Source organism: Pelophylax lessonae (assembly GCF_965119305.1).
Source record: "Pelophylax lessonae genome assembly, chromosome: 7".
Lineage (NCBI taxonomy): Eukaryota > Metazoa > Chordata > Amphibia > Anura > Ranidae > Pelophylax > Pelophylax lessonae.
In genome coordinates this window covers 176,587,723-176,611,434 of record NC_138774.1, presented here as the reverse complement: position 1 = coordinate 176,611,434, position 23,712 = coordinate 176,587,723, and the positions used below count along the sequence as shown (strand labels likewise).

The 23,712-nt window shown below is 45.0% G+C and overlaps 1 protein-coding gene across 10 annotated transcripts in view; it reads left to right on the top strand.

The window, feature by feature from the left end:
- The window catches only part of DAB2IP (DAB2 interacting protein), a 695,389-nt gene that overhangs the window by 590,718 nt on the left and 80,959 nt on the right, over positions 1–23,712 (top strand). For all 10 annotated transcript variants that reach the window (XM_082263572.1, XM_082263570.1, XM_082263568.1 and 7 more), the window contains 2 exons: positions 11,999–12,235; positions 15,651–15,849. In XM_082263572.1, coding sequence (XP_082119698.1) covers positions 11,999–12,235; positions 15,651–15,849 — 436 coding nt within the window. The remainder of the gene's footprint in view (positions 1–11,998; positions 12,236–15,650; positions 15,850–23,712) is intronic.

Here is a 23,712-nt window from a genome sequence, read left to right as displayed (position 1 = left end):
GGTTCGTGGCCAGGGCTCGTGATCCTCTAGCAGACACCGCTGACGCGTTGGTGGTGCCTTGGCACCGCTATCAGCTACTGTATGCCTCTCCTCCAATTCCACTGTTATCCAGGTTCCTCCACAGGTTGGCGTCGGAACGGATGTCAGTCATTCTGGTGGCCCCGGACGGGCCTTGACCGTCCTGCTACGCGGCCGTCGTTCAGATGGTCGTCAAACCTCGATGGCGGCTTCCGCTGCAAGACGATCTGTCTCAAGGACCGATCTTCCATTCTGCTTTACAGTTGCTGGCTTTGTCAGCATGGCGGTTAAAAGCCAGGTCCTGAGGGATAGAGGTCTTTCTCAGGCAGTCATCCTTACCTTGTAAGGGGCTCGCAAAGCCACTTCAAGGAAGTTTTTTCGCAGCACCTGGAAAGCGTATATCGCTTGGTGCGAAGTGAATGGTTTTTACCCTCGTTCCTTCTCGGTGGCAAAGGTCTTGGCCTTTCTGCAGAAGGGCGTGGAGCAGCATCTCTGACAAAGGCATGCTGACAAAGGCAAAGGGTCCGTCGTTGGCCTTGGCGTCTTGTTTCAACGACCTTTGGCATCGCTTTGGTCCGCACATTCATTTAAGAGGTGTGGCATTTGGCTCACCCTGAGGGGAGCTCTCTTGCTTCCAGGGGACCTGAATTTGGTTTTTTACAATAAACCTCTCTTCGGTAACATCAGGGGGATGTCTCTGTCTGTGTTGTCACAGAAAGTTGCTTTTCTGGTGGCCATCACTTTGGCTTGCAGAGTGTCTGAATTGGCAGCCTTGTCCTGCCGCTCTCCTTATCTAGTACTTCATAGAGATAAGGTGGTTCTGCGACCGAGTCAATCTTTTCTTCCCACAGTGGTTTCTTCCTTCCACCTCAATGTGGATATTGTGTTGCCTTCGCTGTGCGCACTGCCCAAGCATCCTAAGGAGTTTGCTTTGCTTTCTCTGGATGTGGTCCGGGCGGTCAAGATCTACCTGTCCGCCACGGAGAAGATTCGGCAGTCTCATTCTCTATTTGTTCTTCCTGAGGGACCTCGGAAGGGATTGGCCGCCTGCGCGGCGACCATTTCTAAATGGATTAGACAGGCGATTGTTCAGGCCTATTCCATCAAGGGTCAGGTTCCTCCTTTCCCGGTAAAGGCTCATTCTACTCGAGCCGTTAGTGCCTCTTGGGTATTTTCGTCATCAGGCATCTGTGGCTCAGGTGTGCAAGATGGCGACATGGTCGTCAGTGCACACTTTCACAAAGTTTTACAAACTTGACGTTTTGGCAGCTTCGGATGCTTCTTTTGACTGCAAAGTTTTGAGTGCGGCAGTTGTTTGAGGGGACATTGTTTTTAATGTCTTTCCTTGTTGGGGTGTTTTTTCCGGGTTTGTTCCAGTTTTTTTACCGTGGGCTCAGATTGTTACTAGCCCGGTTATTTGCGTTACCTTCTTATCTGGTTGCGTTGCTTTCCCACCCCTCATACCTGCACTGCTTTGGGATGTCCCATTAGTGAAGGCTAATACCATCGGGCGGCAACTGTCAGAGGACGTAATAGAAAATATAATTTTTGTAAGAACTTACCGTAAAATTCTTTTCTCTGAGTTCTCTGACAGTCGCCGCTCCCACCCCTCTGGTTTTTGGATCTGGGGGTTGTTGCCTTCCGGTACTGCTTGCAACGAAACTGAAGTAATATCAGATTGGGTTCTGGTAATGTCTGTGGGATGGCCCCCTAGTGGCGTGCTGAGGTACAAAAGATTTTCTGATAATTAATTATCTGCTAGCCTGCTCCTGCAGAGTGCGCAATTACCCATTAGTGGAGGCTAATACCATCGGGCGGCGACTGTCAGAGGACTCAGAGAAAATAATTTTATGGTAATTTCTTACAAAAATTCTATTTTTACAGGCATTTGAACTTTTTTTCAGCTAAAGAAGCTTGTACTTTGTTGGGCTCTTTTGCACATTTGTATTGAGCTTCCTTAACCGCTTCCATACAGAGCAGTTAGACCCCCTTCCTGCCCAGACCAATTTTCAGCTTTCAGCACTCTCACACTTTGAATGACAATTGCTCAGTCATGCTACACTGTAACCAAACAAAATTTTTATCATTTTTTTCACACAAATAGAGCTTTCTTTTGGTGGTATTTGATCACAACTGGGGGGTTTTTTTTTCGTGATATAAGCAAAAAAAGAGCAAAAATTTTGCAAAAAAAACCCACTTTTTTTTAGTTACTATTATAAAATTTTGCAAAAAATTTATTTTTCTTCATACATTTGGGCCAAAATTTATACTGCTACATATCTCTGGTAAAAGTAACCCAAATTAGTGTATATTATTTAGTCTGTGTGAAAGCTATTGAGTCTAGAAGCTATGGTACCAATTACTGAAAATTGATCACACCAGATGTACTGCTGGCCTATCTCCTTTCTTGAGGCCCTGAAATGTCAGGACAGTACAAATAACCCCCAAATGACCCCTTTTTGTAAAGTAGACAGTCCAAGGTATTTAGTAAGAGGCATGGTGAGTTTTTTGAAGTTATATTTTTTTCCCACAATTCTTGGGAAAATGAAGAAAAATTTTTTTTTCTTTTTTTTTTCCCAAAACGTTGTCAATTAATAAGCTATTTCTAACACATAGCATGTACACAGCAAAAATGACACCCCAAAATTCATTCTGCTACTCCTTCTGAGTATGGTGATACCACATGTGTGAGACTTTTACACAGCCTGGCCACAAAAAGAGACTCCAAGTAGCACCATAAGGCGTTTTAGGAGCATAAATACACATAAAACTTTCTTACTACCTATCACACTTTTCAAGGCCCTAGAGCACCAATACAATGGAAAAGTCCACAAAATGACCCCATTTTGGAAAGCAAACACTCCAACGTATATTCTATGAGGCATTATGGGTCCTTTGAACATGTCATTTTTTTCCACAAGTTTTTGGAAAATGTGGGAAAAAAATCAAAACTTTTTTTTTTTACACAAAGTTGTCAATTTATAGGATATTCCTAACACATAGCATGTACATAGCAAAAATGACACCCCAAAATACATTCTGCCACTCCTCCTGAGTATGGCAATACCACATGTGTGAGACTTTTTCACAGCCTAGCCATATAGAGGGGCCCAACATCCAAGGAGCATCATCATGCATCCTAGCCACTTGCCTAGGCCTATTTTTGACATTTGGTGTTTACAAGCTAAAATCAGTTGTTTTTGCTAGAAAACTACTTAGAACCCCAAAACATTATATATTTTTTTTTAGCAGAGACCCTAGAGAATAAAATGGAGATTATTGCAATATTTTTTATCACACCGTATTTACGCATCGGTCTTCCAAACGCAATTTTTTGGGAAAAAATTCACTTTTTTGAATTAAAAAATAAGAAACCAGTAAAGTTAGCCCAATTGTTTTCCATAATGTGAAAGATAATGTTACGACGAGTAAATAGGTACCCAACATGTCATGCTTCAAAATTGAGCACGCTCACAGAATGGTGACAAACTTTGGTACTTAAAAATTCCCATAGGCGACACTTTAAAAATTTCTACAGGTTGCTATCTTAGAGTTACAGAGGAGGTCTAGGGCTCAAATTATTGCTCTTGCTCTAATGATCGCGACAATACCTCACATGTGTAGTTTGAACACTGTTTACATATGTGGGCAGGGTTTCCGTATGCGTTCGCTTCTGTGCGCGAGCTCGCGGGGACAGAGCGCTTTGTCTCTGTCTGTGAGGATCTGGGACCGGATCGTTTTCCCCGCTGCCGGCGGGTCCGGTAAGCGTGGAAAAGGACCAGAATGCGGCGGGAGGGGGGGGCACCTCTTCCGCCACCCCGGAAGGGTGATCCCGCGGCGAATCCGCCGCTGGAACCACCCTTATCGGAAAGCCAACCGTCCACCGTTTAAAAAAATACCAGGGTTATGGCAGCTATCTGCTGCCATAACACCGGTATTTAGGTTTAAACGGAGGACGTATATAAACCTTTTTGGACTTAGACATGGTGGCTGTATGAAGGGTGACAGGTACTCGGGTACTTTGCTGGGCAGGTGACAGGTACTCTGGTACTGATGAGCAAGTGGCAGGTACTCGAGTACTCCGATAGGCAGGTGACAGGTACTCGGGTACTCTTATGGACAGGTGACAGGTACTGATGAGTAGTACTGATACTGATAGGTGATACTGATACTGTACTGATGGGTACGGGTGATCAGTACTGATACTGATAGGTACTGATGGGTACTGATGAGTAGTGATGGGTACTGATGAGCAGGTGGCAAGTACTCGGGTACTTCAGGTGTCAGGTACTCTAATGAGCAGGTGGAAGGTACTCGGGTACTCTGATGTGTAGGTGACAGGTACTCGGGTACTCTGATGGGTAGGTGACAGGTACTCGGGTACTCCGATGACGGGTACTCGGGTACTCCGGTGACGGGTACTCAAAGTACCAGAGTACCTGTCATCAAAAGTACCCGAGTACCTGTCATCAGAGTACCTGATGGGCTGGTGACAGGTACTCGGGTACTTTGATGGGCTAGTGACAGGTGCTTTTTATTGGGGGGGGGGCAATCAGTGTGGTTGGGGTGCACTGTAGTTGGTAACTAGCTGTTACCACAATCTCCTCCTCACACAGGATCAGTGTGTGAGGAGGAGAACACGGTGACAGCTAGTTACCGTGTTCTCTGATGACATTTGTGACCGGCTGTGATTGGACACAGCCGGTCACGTGGTAAAGAGCCAATTTCATTGGCTCTTTACCTAGATCGGCGATGGGCTCTGTCCGAGGGACGAGCCTCGTCCCCGATCGCAGCGCTGCGCGCCCCCGGGGGGCGCGCATTAAGAAAGGAACTTTTTTTTCATCTCAAAAACGTGAGTTTGGTTGTTTTTTTCTTCTACCTGTAAGAGCATATGCCTGTAAACTACTGAAAAAGCCTTAGTGTGCATGGACACATTGGCTAACATGGAGGGGAGTTTCCAGGCAGAAAAAATAAGAGCTCAAAAAAAAAGCTCAGAAGCTTGTAGGAGCATCTTCTTTGAGATACAGTGTGCATAAGCCCTAAGGCTGCATTCACACTTGAGCGTAGCGTTTTTTACCGCGATTTTACCACGATTTTTACCGCAATTTTTTCAGGCGTTTTTCATTGACATCTATCAAAAACGCTGGTAATCAGCCCAAAAAGAAGCTCATGTACTTTTTTCAGCTACAGGCGTTTTGCAAAACGCTCAGATGTGAACAGGGGCCATTTAAATGAATGGGGTTTTACTTGTTGGGCGTTTTGGAAGCGTTTCTTTTGAGCGTTTTTGGAGCTGAAAACGCCCAGGTGTGAATGGAGCCTAATGGCTTCAAGCATGTTTGGACAAACATCTAGAGATCTAGACTCAAAAAAGTTAACGAAAAAGAAAAACAAACAAAAATAAAAACTGCCAGACTCAATGGACTACGCAGTCTTTTTTCTGACAACACTTTTCTTTGTTTCTGTTGTAAAGTGAAGTGTTACACCTACCTGCTCAGTGGCCCTGCACCTCCTCCTCTTGGGCCCCCCTCCAGCCCTCCTGGCTCCCCTTGTTTCTCAGCGTGCCCCCATAGGAAGCCGCTTGTTATGGGGCACAACTGCGGGCTTGATCCTGAGCTGCACTGCCTGTGTCTGTGTCCAAAAACACAGGCAGTGCAGCTCACCCCAAGGAATGCATTAATGTAAAAATTGTTAGGCTTTACAACCACTTTAAGTTTTTCCTTCGAGGAGTTGCTCATCTAGATCCTTCAATTCGACCCCGTGTCACCTTGCAATCTCAACTCTTCAAAGACCCTCCTTTGAAACAAGAGGTGTTTTGTTGAAACCTCACTTAGAAGGTTGCCTTCCTGGTATCCATTACATCTGTTAGTCATGTTTTTGATTTTTCAGCTGCCCTTTCTTGTTTTACACAAGGACAAAGTGGTTTTGAGACCAATACCTTCCTTACTATCCTTTCACCCCACTTCCATGAGGACATTGTTCTACCTTCATTTTGTCCTGAACCAAAACATGACTAAGAAATTGCCTTACATTATCTAGATGCAGTCAGTGCTGACAGCATCTACCTGATAGTCACAGCCTCTATTTGCAAGGCAGATTCCCTCTTTGTCCTGCATGTGGGCCCTCATAGAGGTGGATTAGGCAACTCATATCTAGGGCTTACACCCATAGGGACAGACTTACTGTTTTCCCTATTAAAGCCCATTCCACCAGGGCTCTTGGCACCTTCTGGGCTTTTCAAGCATCTGCTTCCTAGATTTGCAAGGCTCTCACCTGGTCCTCGGTTCACACAATTTCAAAGTTTTACCAGGTAAACTTTCAGGCCTCAGGCTCATGCAAGCTTCAGCTGCAAGGTGCTTCACGCTATCATCTGTGTATTTTTGTTTGGGTTCTTCACCCTTGTTTTCTTGTGGGCTTGCTGGCAGTCCAGTTTGCTATGTGGATGCACACCGCCCTTTTTTTTTTTTTTTGCTTGGGTACGTCCCATGGTCCATGAATTCAAGTTCTCTGTGCTGTACTGTAAAATGAATTTTGAAATAACTCGCAATTCCTTATCCTAGAGTGCAGTACAGGAAACAGGCCTGGTACATACTTAGTTTTACATAGTTACATAGTCTGGTTGAAAAAAAAGACACAAGTCCATCTAGTTAAACCAATAGAAGGAAAAAAATAAATACAAATTATACAATCCTATATATACAGTGCAAACCCACAGTTGATCCAGAGGAAGGCAAAAACCCCAATAAAGCATTATCCAATTTGCTCCAGCAGAGGAATTCCTTCCTGGTCCCCCAAGAGGCAATTGGATGTTTCCTGGATCAACTTTACCTATAAATATTAGTATCCAGTTATATTATGTGTATCTGGGAAAGAATCCAGGCCTTTCTTAAAACAAACTGAGCTGAACAGAACCAGCAATTTAGGTAGTCTATTCCACATTTTCACAGCTCTTACTGTGAAGAAGCCTTTCCATATTTGGAGATGAAATCTCTTTTCCTTCAGATGTAAAGAGTGCCCCCTTGTCCTCTGTGATGACCTTAAAGTGATTAACTCCAACAACTATACAGACCACTTATTGATTTATACATGTTGATCATATCCCCGCTAAATCTCCTCTTCTCAAGAGAGAATAAATTCAGTTCCTCTAATCTTTCCTCATAGCTGAGCTCCTCCATGCCTCTTATCAGTTTGGTTGCCCTTCTCTGCACTTTCTCCAGTTCCTCGAAATCCTTTTTGAAAACTGGTGCCCAATACCGAACTGCATATTCCAGATTTGTACAGGGGTAAAATAAAATTTCTGGTTATGGTTTATACTGCATATTTGTACATTAAATGTAGGGTAAGGTGAGGTAAATTGGCACTGCCTTACTGGATGAGAAAAAATGAATTATTATTATATATATATATATATGGAAGGGGTTAACTTAATTATTCACTGGATAAAGTGCTGATGTGCGTATATAAATATATACCGAGTGCAATAAACACTGTAAGTAAAAATATAAAAGTGTAAAAATGACAGAGATGTTCTAGATTAAAAATCACAGTGAATGTGAACACAAAGTGATATGTGCAATAAATAAAGATAAATAACATTAATCAATGTGCCAGTGAAGTAAAGTATGAATTAGAAATGTCAGGTAAGAACACCAGACTAAAATAAATTAAACATCAAAAAATCCACAAAATGTGTAATAAACAGTCCATAAAGTGCTACAAAGTGAAAATAGTGCTTCAGTAATATTGATAGGTGATATTCCGAGTGATCCGGGTGTTAGGTACTGGGTGAAAGAACAGTGCACCCCTCCAGTATATCCCGCACTCACCAGAGATATGCACCCCTGCAGGGGTAATAAGCCTTAGGGTAATAGCCTCTATCCAACGATTCCTGTGTAATGGACTCGTGGGTGAAGATATCCCTGGATCGTTCCTCTCAGCAGGGCAGTGTATGATCAATATGCTGGATAAAACCTGGTATTCCCTTTCATCTCACAGAATGTGGGTTTATTGCTTGCTAAAGTCGTAAAAGATCCTGTAATTACGTACTTTTTAGTTGGCTTAGGTCAGTGATGACCTAGGATCACTGACCTAAGCTAACTAAAAAGTACGTAATTACAGGATCTTTTAGGACTTTAGCAAGCAATAAACCCACATTCTGTGAGATGAAAGGGACTGAGAAAGGGAACGATCCAGGGATATCTTCACCCACGAGTCCATTACACAGGAATCGTTGGATAGAGGCTATTACCCTAAGGCTTATTACCCCTGCAGGGGTGCATATCTCTGGTGAGTGCGGGATATACTGGAGGGGTGCACTGTTCTTTCACCCAGTACCTAACACCCGGATCACTCGGAATATCACCTATCAATATTACCGAAGCACTATTTTCACTTTGTAGCACTTTATGGACTGTTTATTACACATTTTGTGGATTTTTTGATGTTTAATTTATTTTAGTCTGGTGTTCTTACCTGACATTTCTAATTCATACTTTACTTCACTGGCACATTGATTAATGTTATTTATCTTTATTTATTGCACATATCACTTTGTGTTCACATTCACTGTGATTTTTAATCTAGAACATCTCAGTCATTTTTACACTTTTATATTTTTACTTACAGTGTTTATTGCACTCTTGGTATATATTTATATACGCACATCAGCACTTTATCCAGTGAATAATTAAGTTAACCCCTTCCATATCTATATTAATAAAAGCCCTGTGTCCCTGCGTCCGTCCCTGTGTCCGTGGAAATGCGCTACTGCACATGTGCCGCACGAACAGCCGTTGGGACGCAGCCAGAGACACTTCGGGCGGCCGGCCAGCGCTGGGTGGGCGTGTTAGACAGGAGCGGATCCAATTAGAGCCAAGAGCCAAATCCGGATTGGACAAATCTGCCCTCTGCACCAGTCTCCCCTCCTCCTCTCTACCTGATCGCTGTGACTCCTTCTCTGCTCTTTCCCGTGCTGTACATGTGAGTGCAGAGCTGGCCGGCACTGTGCTCGGAGATCCCCCTTCCCGGTGTCTGCACTCCCCCATCTACCTGCATGCCAGGCTGGCTGTATCCTTCCTGAGGGCCGCTCATTTCTCCGACACAAAAACCATCTGACAGCAATGACCTCTCCTTCTTCCACAGGGATGTGTACACCAAGCACAACGGAAATCCTGTGTTCACCCGGAAATGATTCCCCCGTTCATTACAGTGTAATGCGGGCGTCGCTGGTGTGTGTAGTGCTATATATGGGTCAATTCCTAATAAAGCTCCTCAATATGTATATATGTGTTATATAAGGGCCTTTCCTGTTATGGCTCCTCTATAATGTACAATGCATTTTTTAAGGGCTCATTCCTGTTATGTGGAGGGGTACAGTAATGAGGAGGGGGTATGAAGCACTGAGTGGAGGGGCACAGTAATGAGGAGGTGGTATGAGGCACTGAGTGGAGGGGCCCAGTAATGAGGAGGGGTATGAGGCACTGAGTGGAGGGGCCCAGTAATGAGGAGGAGGTATGAGGCACTGAGTGGAGGGGCACAGTAATGAGGAGGAGGTATGAGGCACTGAGTGGAGGGGCCCAGTAATGAGGAGGGGTATGAGGCACTGAGTGGAGGGCCACAGTAATGAGGAGGGGTATGAGGCACTGAAAGGAGGGGCACAGTAATGAGGAGGAGGTTTGAGGCACTGAGTGGAGGGGCACAGTAATGAGGAGGAGGTATGAGGCACCGAGTGTAGGGGCCCAGTAATGAGGAGGAGGTTCAAGGCACAGAGTGGAAGGGTACAGTAATGAGGAGGAGGTACGAAGCACAGAGTGGAAGCATACAGTAATGAGGAGGAGGTATGAGGCACCGAGTGGAAGGGTACAGTAATGAGGAGGTACAAGGCACAGAGCGGAAGGGTACAGTAATGAGGAGGAGGTACTGAGTGGAAGGGTACAGTAATGAGGAGGTATGAGGCACAATGTGGAAGGGTACAGTAATGATGATGAGGTATGAGGCACAGAGTGGAAGGATACAGTAATGAGGAGGAGGTATGAGGCACAGAGCGGAAGGGTACAGTAATGAGGAGGAGGTATGAGGCACTGAGTGGAAGGGTATAGTAATGAGGAGGTACGAGGCACCGACTGGAAGGGTACAGTAATTAGGAGATATGAGGTACTGAGTGATGGGGGTAGAGCAATGAGGAGGAGGTATGAGGCACTGAGTGGATGGGAACAGAAATGAGGAGGAGGTATAAGGCACTGAGTGGAAGGGTACAGTAATGAGGAGGTATGAGGCACTGAGTGGAGGGGTACAGTAATGAGGAGGTATGAGGCACTGAGTTGGAGGGTTCAGTAATGAGGAGGCAGTATGAGGCACTGGGTGGATGGGGTACAGTAATGAGGAGGTAGGAGGCACTGAGTGAAGGGGCCAAGTACTGAGTAGGAGGCATGAGGCACTGAGTGGAAGGCTACAGTATTGAGGAGGAGGTATGAGGCACTGAGTGAATGGGGTACAGTAATGATGAAAAGGTATGAGGCACACAGTGAGGGAGGTATGAGGCACACATGGCACACAATACTTAATAAATACCAGTGCCTGGCAGTTGAAAATGTGGTGTGTATATACAGTGTATATATATATATATATATATATATATATATACATACATACACACACATATGTTCTAGCGCCCGTTAATTTAACGGGCTTAATGTCTAGTATATATATAATAATTAATTTTTTCTCATCCAGTAAGGCAGCCCCAATTTACCTCACCTTACCCTACATTTAATGATATAGCCCTTTGGACTATATTTTGAGGTAGGCTGCAGCCCAGTCCTTGTCCAAAAGCACGGAAATTTGCACATCTTCATATTTGTACATTGCTCTTTAAATATGACCTCATTAAAATGTTGAGGTTCATTGGTTGAGTGCTGGCTTTCTTTTAAAATGTTATTTAATGGTGTCAACATTGGCTGTGAACTCCCAACTAAAGAGGCAAAAGGGGTCTGGTGCTGTATGGATTTGGTTGTAATTGTTGTCTATGTCTACATTAGGGAGAATAACTTTCTGTAAGGACATATAAACAGGATGTGAAGAGAAATAATTACAGTGGGAGCACATGACAATGTAAAAACTGACAAAAACCATTTCCACTGTACAAAACAAAAACTTGCTTGCCTTAGTGTCGGTTCACACTGATCCGACTCGAAGTCGCCCCGACTTCGGACGACTAATGAAGTCGCCTGTGCACCATAATGGAAGTCAATGCAAGTCGCTCCGACTTTGCAAAAAAATAGTGCAGGAACCTTTTTCTAAGTTGGAGCGACTTGAGTCGCTCTGATTAGAACGGTTCCATTGCACATAATTGGAAGCTACTTGTCAGGCGACCAAGTCGCCTGACAAGTCGGATCAGTGTGGACCGCCACTCAGATCCAAATCAAAAGTAGATCTCCCACTGTTTAGATTTGCCCCTATTTTTTGTGGGCAGCATTCTCTTATATTAGTAATGTAATTATTATCATATTGTATATATTCACTTTGTACAGGTATGTTGAAGAGGTTAGCAATTTACATATCAGTAATGTTTAAAGGTTAATTTCTAAAAAAGTAAACCTCAATATACTAAGAAGAATTTTGATCTCTGTCTCATATCTTGGACTGTGTGCAGTCCTCAAGGAGCAGGATTGAACAGCCCTGATACATTTGCCATTCTTTTGAGATGTTACTGATGCTACCATCTGAGCAGGTTAACATAAGGATGGATAGGCAGGTGCGATCATTGTATAGTTTGAATCACATCTGCAATGCAGCTAATACACAAATTGTTGGCAATTTAATTTCTGTATTAGTGAACGTATTGATTCCCAAGGTCATTGCTGTATAAAGTAAAAATTAAAGTGTCATTAAGGCGTCATCTCTCGTTTAATGAGCAGTGTAAAAGAGATAATTGGTTCTCTGCTGTCGATTGATCTTAATTTATTTCCCATGGTTCTTTCTGCAGCGTCTTCCCTCGGGAGCTGAAGGAGGTCTTTGCATCGTGGAGACAAGAGTGTAACAGCCGCGGTCGTCCTGATATCAGCGAGAGGCTTATTAGCGCCTCCTTGTTTCTGCGCTTCTTGTGCCCCGCCATCATGTCCCCATCACTGTTCAACCTTCTCCAAGAATACCCGGATGACCGGACCGCCCGCACCCTGACGTTGATTGCCAAAGTCACCCAGAACCTCGCCAATTTTGCCAAGTAAGTATCTCCCAGAGGAGGCGGAGAGTGGTGGACCTATTCCCTGTTTTGGTGCACTTATCACAGGCCTCCAATTAGGCAGGAAAATCAATAGCCATTACTTGTATTGACTTTTGATTTCATCTTCAGCTGTGTCAATGGCTCTCCTCTATTGAATCAGTAAGAAGTGAGCACTGGAGCGCAACTTAATTAAAAGTGCTCTGAGACAGAATGCACTTCTGATGTTTACATAGGGGATAAACACAAAATAAAGTGCAGGCAATAATAAACAACGAGGTCACTCTCTCTGGGTGCACTTAATGACACAAATTAACACTGGTGAGATGGCAACATGTTACAGCGTCTTCTTAACACTAATAAATACATTTTACGAAAAGATTTCTGAATGCAAAATCAGAGATGTAGCTTGAAGGGGAAGGCAGGGGGCATATGACATTGGACAGATGAAGAACAAATTATCGATTAACGTCTGAATGTGATGCTTGCCGTAAGAGCCATTTCACAATAGCGATCTGTATAGCTTCACATCCTTACTGGCAGTGTTACTTTTGGCATCAAAGTTTGATTTAATTTTAGTTATAGTTTTTTGACTAAAATGGCATGTTAGTTTTAGTCACATTTTAGTAATCTGCAATTGTTTTAGTTTAAGTCAGTCTTGGAGCTAAAATGCCATTTTAGTTTTAATCCCATTCTAGTCATCTGCAATTGTTTTAGTCTTAGTCTTTGGACTAAAATGCCAAGTTTTAGTTTTCATCCCATTTTAGTCATCTGCGATTGTTTTAATTTTATTCATATTTTAGCCTAGTAAAATCTCCAGTAGATTTTAGTCAAATAAAACCATTTTAGTCAACTAAAATTTAATGTGTTCAGTTAAATTATAATGCATTATTTAAGCATTTCTTTAGCATTTCCAAACTCATTATATACTCCTGAAGTAAACAAAATCTAATATTATATTATTTATATTATTAAGGTTTGAACAAACTCACAGATACAGTTTTAGCCACTCTGGATGGTCTGAGGAGGCCTGTAATGCTGCACAGTGCTCTTGATGGTGGTCTTAGAGGAGGCCTGTAATGCACAGTGCTCTGGGATGTTGTTCTGAATCTGAGAGGCCTGTAATGCTGCGCAGTACTGGATGGTGGTCTCAGGTCTAAGGGATGGCCTGTAAAGTAGAGAGCTCTGGGTGCCGGTGGTCAGAGGAGGCCTGTAATGCACACAGTGCTCTGGACAGTGGTCTGACTCTGAGAGGTCTTTAATGCTCAGTGCTGGATGGTGGTCTGAGGGGAGGCCTGTAATTGTAATGTACACACTCACAGTGCTCTCTGCTCTGGATAGTCCTCGTCAGGAGTGGGACTCTCGCCAGGAGGCCTGTTGCATAGTGCTGCTCTGGACTCTGGGGCCTGTAATGCTGGCTGCACAGACTGCTAACTGCTGCTAAATGAATCACGCTACAGACTCGAGTCACTTGCTTGCTGGGAGCTGAAGCAGGCAGAGCTCTGAGGAAACCAGAAGTTCACAAGGGTAGATGTCCCTGCCTCACAATATAGTTTTTTTTCGTTCATTAGCAAAAATGGAAATGAGTTCCGTCAGTGGACAAAAATATCAGTTAAAAGGGTGGTTGAGGGGGGGGGGGGAAATCCTCTCTTTATGTTGGATAAATGTGGGTGGTGAGGGGCGTAAAATGGGGAAGGCTCACAAATCTGTGCTTCTACTCCCACTGCCGGCTGTTTAAAGCGGAACTAAACCCCTCCATTTAACCCTTTCAAAAAACAGTTACATTTATGACGTGTCGGGAATGTAAAACTCCCATCGGTTGTGCTTTCAAACAAACTGTCAAACCATCCAATCATGGCAGTTGTTAAACAGAGGCCAGGATGTTTGCTTCCTTGGCTGAAATTGATAGGAGGGTTTACTTCTACTGTAAGTTCAATGTTCAAACACTATAATTATGAAAGAACTGCATGCAGCCCTCGACTGTATATCAAGCCCTTTTTAACACTTTTTCCTGTATCCATGGTTCAGCAAATGTTAACCACTTTTTTTACCAAGGTAAGCTTATAAACAGAATGGTCAACAAGTGCCTACATTGAGCTCACAGCCACTGCTGCAGCTTTGAGCTTGATACCGCCTTTAAGAGGCGGTGAAAGGCTTTTCAAAAAAAAGTGATCAGGCAGCAGGTAAAAAATGATTACCTTTAGCAGAGTAGAGTAAGTCAACAATAAATCCCTAACAGATTTTAAATTTTTCCCTGTTTCGGACTGTTGTAAAAACATTCTCCGCAGGACAGAAAATAAAGATAAATCTTTCTAACAGAAACCCATTTAGCAGGAAAAAAATCTGACAAAAGTTTTCATCCTTTCCCACTCTATCTAAAGCAAAAACAAAAAACATTTCAGCCTAATATATTCTCTAAGATACCGGGAGGGGATTTTCCTAAGACCGAAACATACATAGTCTGAAGTAGCTGTGCAAGACCGCTATTCAGCTTCTAGCTTTCATTTTCAAACTTTAAGGTGTAGTTTACACTTGCAGTTGGGGGGGCAGCAAAAAATAGGAAGTTGAATGGCAATTTTACCACCTACTCCTAAACTGCAAAGGCAGTCAGACAGGGTTGTGCAAAAATGATCCTCCCTGTCAAATTAGATAGGCCGTACCCCTGCCAAACATGACCTATTCAAGTGAATGAAGCCATGGTGCAGCTGTGAGCTAGACTCAAAGTTTTCGGAGCAAATTCACTTTAAAAAAACATTTAAGCTATCAAAAACAGGTATTCAGGAGGCAGCAGTATTGCCACCCGAATGCCTGTCAGCTGCTCATGTACTGCTATCTAAAAAGCGATTTATTGCATTTCACTCAGACCAACTTCAGCGTAAACAAGTTCTAATTGAACAATCTGAATCTAGAAGATGATTGGTTACTATTCACAACTGTTCCAGATTCTTTTTCCTCTAGTTTTAGTGATTGCCCCAGGTCCCTTATATGCAACAGTGTTTCTAACCCCATTCACAAATATTTTTACATTGCATACATTGTTTACAGAACCCAAGACATTATGATTTGTGGAGTACAGCCTGTTCTCTGTTGCAACAGGATGCTTAGCAGAGGCAGGCAGTTAATGTCTTTCTGTGCCTGTAAGGAAAAGGAAGTCACTTGCGCATAGGAAAATGACTTTCCCAGAATCAGAACCATGTTTTGATTCATAAACTTAAAAAACTCATAAAACTTAAAAAATGTATGGCAATGTCATTTCTTGTTCTGTTATAGTAACCAGATTACCGTTCTAGCAGCCCAATCCTGAGGATAGCAAAGCTCATATGACTGACACCTGCTGTGATTCTGACCCGCCAGAACCCTGCCATGATGTGATAAGTAGAGCTGATCCATTGATCTAATGTTTTTCTTTTGCTGACAGGTTTGGCAGTAAAGAAGAGTATATGTCCTTTATGAATCAGTTCTTGGAACATGAGTGGACGAACATGCAGCGCTTCTTGTTGGAGATCTCCAACCCGGAGACCATTTCCAACACGGCTGGCTTTGAGGGCTACATTGACCTGGGTCGGGAGTTGTCCACACTGCACTCGCTGCTCTGGGAGGTCATCTCGATTGATCAGGTACATTAGCTAATGGCTTCCATGCTGTTTCCCTGTTCAGCCCATATGGCTGGTGCTTTTTGAAAATCATTCTGATAACACATCATTATCGTAGCTCTGTGGGGTCACAGGAGAGCAGAGGATGCAAGAAGATTCAGAAGAGAGCCGCATTGTGGCAGTTTAAAAAATGATTGTACCAACTGCATCATACAATTTGCACTATAAAATATACTTATATAAAGCCTCTAGATTTTTTTTTTATATCCTTTCTGCATGGGGTGTGGGTCAGATTTACTGGACTTAATTTACTGGCATCTAGTAAAGTATACTTTTGAGTGGGCTGGCCTTTTAAACCTCTGACATTTTATATTATTTGCCCCAGACACCGACGTGCTTACTGCATGTTTACTTAATGTTATTAAAAGCTCATTAAGATGGCAGATGAGTGCTGTCCTTTGCGCAGAGATGCTGGCAGATGCATGTGCATCCACCTCAGAGCTGTGTGCAGGCAGCCCTTAAAAGTGTATGGACACAATCGCATGTCAAAGTTTGCCTCTAAACCTAGTAAGTCTACTTTCTGCCCTATTATTGGATGTGGCTTCCACTGTAGGGATTTCTTTATCTCTCCCCTATTTCCTGAAGCTGAGCCTGGACCAGCATTTGGCTCTCAGTAGTATGAAGGGCCAAACTTTTCAGAATAAAGCAGCTGTTTCCCAGATTAGAAAGGCTGTCATCTGGTCTTCTGTTCTCACATTGGAAGGAAGGAGGGGTTTGGGTTCCTGGAGAACTGGGCTGACTTCTCAGTCGGCTAACTGGCTCTTTAGTAAGGATGGGCTGCACCTTAATGGGGATGGTACAGCTCTTTTGGGGAGAAAAATGGCCACCAAGTTGGAGGGGCTTTTAAACTAGGAGAGGGGGGGAGTGCTCAGAAGTAGAGTCAGTCAGGAGAGAGCAAAGGACAGAAGACCGTATTAGAGTCAGCAGCGACAGTTCCATAACGTCAATTGGGGGGTCTGTGCGGGAAAACCTCAGACCAAACAAGAATAAAAATAATCACCATTCACTATCAACCTCCACAAAACTAAGAGGGGTATATTCAAATGCCAGGAGCCTAGCTAATAAAATGGATGAGTTGGAATTGTTAGTACATGAGGAGGACATAGACCTTGTGGGAATAACGGAAACTTGGTTCGACCCCTCACATGACTGGCTGGCCAATATCCAAGGGTATTCGGTGTAGCGGAAGGACAGGGTAGGAAAAAGAGGGGAGGAGTATGTCTCTATGTCAAGAACCTGGGCTCTAGCGATCACAGGATGATCACATTTAGCGTAAATAACAATATAACAAGCCAAGTGGGGAACATAAGAACCCTAAACTTCAGAAGGGCAAACTTTCCCAAATTGTGCTCAATGATGGAAAGGGTAAACTGGGACCAAACCCTGGGAACACTGACCACGGAGGAAAAATGGGAATGCTTCAGGAACATATTAAACAAATGCATCTCGCAGTGCATTCCTATGGGAAATAAATTTGGAAGAGACAAAGCCAAACCTGGCTGGCTAAACCGTAATGTTAAAAAACGTATTAGGGGGAAAAAAATGGCCTTCAAGAAATATAAATCAGAGGGCATAGTATCGGCTTTCGAGCAATACAAGGAGGCAAATAAGAAAAGGAAATACGAAATCAAAATGGCCAAAATCAACTTTGAGAGACAAATAGCGGAGGATAGTAAAAATAACCCAAAGAAATTCTTTAAATATGTAAACAGCAAAAAAACTAGGGCAGAGCATATTGAACACATAATTAACAATGATGTGAGGATGGTTACAGAGGACACTGAAAAAGCAACCGTGCTGAATGCTTTTTTCTCGTCAGTCTTTACACAGGAAAAGGAGGGGTACACTGACCATGACTGTAGGGTTAGTAGTAATACACAGGACTTGCCGCTATGGCTAACAGAGGGTGAAATCAGGTAAAGGCTGGATAAAATTAACACAAATAAATCACCAGGCCTGGACGGCGTACATCCGAGTGTACTCAAAGAACTTCGTAAGATTATATCTAGACCACTGTTCCTGATCTTTGCTGACAGTATTATGACAGGAAATGTACCAGGGGATTGGAGGAAAGCTAACGTGATACCGATATTCAAAAAAGGGCAGAGGCCTGTCCCGGCAAATTATAGGCCTGTCAGTCTGTCAGTATGTAAACTTCTAGAGGGGATGATAAGGGACTATATCGTAGAGTTTGCTAAAGACAACAACATTATCAGCAGTAATCAGCACGGGTTTACAAATGGGCGTTTTTGTCAAACCAATCTCTATTGACATTCTACGAGGAGGTGAGCTGTGAGCTAGATAGGGGGAGACCAGTGGATGTGGTGTACCTGGATTTCGCTAAGGTGTTTGATACAGTTCCCCACAAGCGCTTAATTTATAAAATAAGGTCTGCAGGTATCGACCGCAAGGTTTGCTCTTGGATACGGAACTGGCTAAAAGGGCGTGTCCAAAGGGTGGTAATAGCGCATACTCAGACTGGTCTGAGGTGGTAAGTGGGGTTCCCCGAGGCTCAGTCCTGGCACCAACCTTGTTCAATTTATTCATAAACAGCATTGAGGACGGGATCAGTAGTTCTATATCAGTTTTTGCAGATGACACAAAATTGGGCAGGGCAATAACTGCACAGCATGAAGCAGATATCCTACAGAATGACCTGGACAAAATAACAGAGTGGGCAACGACATGGCAAATGAGGTTTAATGTGGAGAAGTGTAAGGTTTTGCACTTGGGGACTAAAAACATAAAAGCATAATACACTTTAGGGGGGGAACCTTTGGGGGTATAAAAAATGGAGAAAGATCTAGGAGTCTTGGTAGAGGATAGACTAGGCAATAGCATGCAATGTCAAGCGGCAGCTGCCAAAGCTGGCAGAATTGTAGCATGCATAAAGAAAGGGATGTATTCCAGAGATAAAACTATAATCCTTCCACTGTATAAAACTCTGGTCCATTCACATCTGGAGTATTCTGTCCAGTTCTGGTTGCCAGTCCTCAGGAGGGATGTGTTGGAGCTGGAGAGAGTCCAGAGAAGGGCAACTAAACTAATTAGGGGATTGGAGGACCTTAATTATGAAGAGCGTCTGCAATCGCTTGATTTATTCTCCCTGGAGAAGAGACGCCTGAGAGGGGACATGATAGCAATTTATAAATATCTCAATGGTGATCTCAGCATAGAAAAAAAGCTATTTAGTCGAAAGGATTGCATGAGGACTCGAGGGCATACAATGCGATTAGAGGAGAAGCGTTTTAACCTCTGGCAACGTGGGGGGTTCTTTACTGTTAGGGCTACAAGATTGTGGAATTCTCTACCACAAGCAGTGGTTTCTGCGGGAAGTATGGTGGCTTTCAAAAGACTCTTAGACGTACATCTCAAGGATCAGAACATTCAGGGGTATGAGAGATGATTACGGCAACAAACACCTACACAGGTTGAACTGGATGGACTATAGTCTTTATTCAACCTCACCTACTACATGCCTAACAGGTGGACACTGATGGCAGCATTGGGTGTAAGGTCCTTCAGGCAGCTTGCAGACAGTCCCTGGTTGTTTGTTGTTTTCTCTTTCGTTCATTGATGGACACAGCTCCTGATTCTCCTTAACCATTGGGTTATACTGCCCCCACAACAGGAGTAGGACACTAGGCAGCAAAAAGCTTGACTACGCCTATGGGCAGTCCCAGGGGGTATACACCCACTCTCAGCTATAGGCACTCAGTTTTTTTTCTGCCTAGTCAGGAGTAAGGACCTAGTTCCTTGCTGGGATTTCTGGTCCTGGCGATTTTTTTTCTTTTTAAGTCAAATTTTCTGCTATTGTTGTTATTTTGTTCCTGTGAGAATTTATAATCAATTGCCGGACTGGGTGGCAGACTGGATAATCTAGATCAAGAGTGTCCCCCCAGCCTGGCCAGCGAGCGCGCGCAGACCACAGCTTCGCGTCAGGTCGGCTGCGACATAGCCCCACTGGCCTGGGTTGGCCTGTAAGTTAAACGTCTCGCGAGGGCGCATATGACCTGGCCTCGGCCTGAGTTGCAGCACTTCTCCTGGCCAACAGCACCCACATTATGATGGAGCTGTAGTCTGTCCGGAGCAGTGCCCACCCTGTTCCTGGTATGGTAAGTAGCTGTTCCCCTCTACTCCTGGAGGGTTTTGGGATGGACGTGGGCCCCTCCCTGGGATGGTGGGACCCCCAGGTTCCCCTCCTTCCCCCAGCCCATCTAAAATTTTGGTGGGTCTTTCGCGCCCCCCCCCCCCCGGTGAGATTATGAGCTGGCTGTTGCCACATGCTCTTTAGGGGGGCTGGTTGCAGTTGCTGCTGACCGGGTTTTTCCTGGTGCGCACTGCGGGGTTGAGGAGGGTTTCCTGCCACCCTGGGGGTTGGTGACTGGGGCAGGGATGTCCTCTGGGCTCCTGCGACCAACTAGGCCATGTGGCCGAGTCGGGCGCCTCAGTTGGGGGGCGGCTACAGTGCGTTTACCTGAAGCCCCCACTCTTCCTTTGGGCATCTGCCGGGCTGGGATCCGTGCACTTGCACCTGGGCCTCCACAAAAATTTAGGCCGCGGTCTGCTAGGCCATGTGGTCAGCTTGGCGCTTCCCTTGGAAGGAGTGGCGCTGTGGGGGCGCTTCATTTTTTAATGACAGCCTTGCCATCACCTGCCCCTTTTAGCGATGCAGGACCATCAGGATACCCTGCCTGTATGTCCACTTCACGGCAGGGGGCCCCCTTTTAAGGGGGCTATTTACTATTATGCCCTTTATGGAGGGATCAGAGGGCAACCCCCTTGTTTTTTGCGGGGTCCAGTAGGTGGTCTATTCATGAGCCCTTGGTCGGCATCCCCTTTGCGGGATTGCAGTTGGTAGAGATTGCAGTTGGCAGGGATCGCAGTTGGCAGCCTCCCCTGGTTATGTTTTTCTGGGTGACCTTAGTATATAGCAACCCTACTGGGTCTGCATCCATGCACCCTGAGTGCTCAGATAGTGTGGATGATTCTAGCCACGCATGAAAATGCGCTGGTGGATGCACTGTTTGTGTTAGTGCGTGACACCTAAAAAATGGAGGTTGCGGCTGTGGCAGAGACGCCGGTCCCTTTTGGCACCCACAGGCCCTCCAAAGCGGCGAGGGTGTTCCCTTTTCCGCTTAGTTTGACAACATTGTCACAAAACAGTGGGGTTGTCCAAAACACAGTGGTTCCTAAGCGCTTTTTGCTTGTGGTGTCCTTATAAGGATTAACTGTGTTAAAGGTCGGCATTCCCACCTGTAGTGGACTCGTCGGTTTCCAGGGTAAATAAAGCTACCATCATTCCGGTTGAGGAGTCCCCGGCCTTTAAATATCCAGCTGATAGGAACTTAGGCCATTATTTACTATTGCCCTAGTTTCACAAGCTCTGATTGAGTGGGCTAAAGTTTTACAATGGGACCTGGAGGGGAAACCATTTTCCCCTGCCTTACAGGGCTGGTGAATCAGTTGGTCCAGGGGCTACAGTTTATCTGTGATGTCTCTTTGGATGCGGCTTCTTTGATTGAGTCGGTATTAGCAGTGGTCCTTCTGCGTATTATCTGGCTGAAATACTGGTCTGCGGACCAGACTTCTAAGAAGGCCTTTTCTGATCTCCCCCTTGTAGGGGAATGCCTGTATAGAGCTACCTTAGATATCATTGTTAATGGTCTCAGAGGGGGGAAGAGTACTCTTCTTCCTCAGGTTACCAAGGGCAAGGAGCCCTGTCGTAGACGTGGGCCATTCTTCTCGCGCCATAAGAGGTTTTTTTCATCCCGCAGGGTCTCAAGACAAGGGATCAAAAGTCAGGGCCTCCACCGGAGGTTCCAAGAGGACCTGGTCTGGCAAGCCAGGAGTGGGGCTGCCTCTGCATGAAGGGGCGCCCTCACCTATATCTGGGGTGGGGGGACGTCTTCGCTGGTTTCAGGATCCATGGACCTTCCTGGTATAAGACACGTGGGTCCACAAAGTTATTCGGTCAGGTCGAGGTCGAGTTCGGTCTTATCCTCCGGAAAGGTTCTTCCCCTCCAACCTGTACTTGTCCCAAGATCACGTTTTCAGGGGTTTTTACTCAAACCTCTTTACAGTTTCCAGGAAGGAAGGACATCCAATTCTGGACCTCAAGGCGCTAAACTGCTTGTGCGAGTACAGAAGTTCTGCGTGGCGTCCCTACGTCAAGGGGATTTCTTCTTGCTTCTATCAACATCAAGGGCACATTCTAATATGTGCTGGTCACCAACACTTCCTCCGTGTGAAGGAGCATTATCAGTTTGTGGCATGGACCTTTGGTCTCGCCACCGCTCCTCCGGTCTTCACAAAAGTGATGGTCCCGGTGCTGGCATTGTTTGAGTTTGCGGGGGATCGCAGTATTGGGGTACCTGGATGATCTTCTGCGAGCGGAGTCTCCGACTGCTCTGATGAATAACTGAAGATTGCTCTACGAACTCTGAGGGAGTTCGGTTGGATTCTGAACCTTCAGGAGTCTTCTTTGTTCTGTCCTCCAAAACTGGACTATCTGGGTCTGACTCTGGACTTGGCCTCGGTCAACGTTTTTTATTACTCTGGAAAAACTCCAGACATTGCATGAGGCAAATCAGCTTCTGTTGTTCAGCAGACGGTCATCCCTCCGGACTTGCATGCGTTTGCTGGGCCTAATGGTGTCCACCCTCGAGGCGGTCTGTTTGCACGGTTCCAAACAAGATCTCTGCTAAAGAGATTCTGGTGAAATGGGACAAGGATCCACGGTCTCTAGAGGTAGCTTCATTCTCTGGCACTTTACAGGGAAAATCCTTTCCCCACCTGTACTGGACGATTGTCACCACAGATGCCAGCCTGTCCGGGTGGGGAGGCATCCTCAGCACAGATGTTCTCAGGGGGTCTGGACACTGGCAGAGTCCAGACTGCTGATTAATGGTCTGGAAATCCGAGCTATCAGCCTTTGTCTGGCTCATTGGCCAATTCATCTTCAGGGGTGTCCGATACAAATTCATTTGGACAATGCCATGGCCGTGGTCTATGTCAAGCACCAAGGGGGCACAAGTAGCGTCCTTGTGGCTCGGTAAGTAGTCAGCATTCTAAGGTGGGCTGACCGATTCGTTCCAGCGCACTCAAATTTCTGCCACAACTCCTGTTCAGGATCAAAGCAGGGATTTCATCCAAGACTGACCTCGCCGGTCTTGGTACGCCGATCGGGTACGGCTGGTCGCCGATATTCCTTTTGGACTTCCTCTCAGTGGGGGATCTGCTGTCTCAAGGACCGATCTTCCATCTTGCTTTATAGTCGCTGGCTTTGACGGCTTGGCTGTTGAAAGACAGGTTCTGAAGGATGGAGGTTTGTCTGAGTCAGTGATTTCTACGCTGTAGAAAGCTAGGAAATCTGCTTCTCGGAAGATCTACCATCCTATGTGGAAGACGTACATTGCATGGTGTGAGTCTCTTTGGCTTCATCCTCACTCCTTCTCAGTGGAACAGATCTTAACCTTCCTTAAACAGGGGACTGAACAGATATTGGCCTTGAGTACCTTTAAGGGCCAGGTATAGGCTTTGGCGATCTTTTTCCAACAACTTTTGGCCACGCACTCCCTGGTGCATACCTTTCTTGAGGGTGCCTGACATTTGGTTCTTTCAGTGCAGGCTCCGTTGCCGCCCTGGGATTTTAATGCAATGCTTTCAGCGCTACAGAAACCTCCCTTTGAAAATATTCGGGAGGTTTCCCTGCTTGCACTGCCCTAGAAGGTGGCCTTTTTTGGTGGCCAGCATCTCTGCACACAGGGTGTCGGAACTGGCGGCGTTATCTTGACGTTCACCGTATTGGTGATTCACAAGGATAAG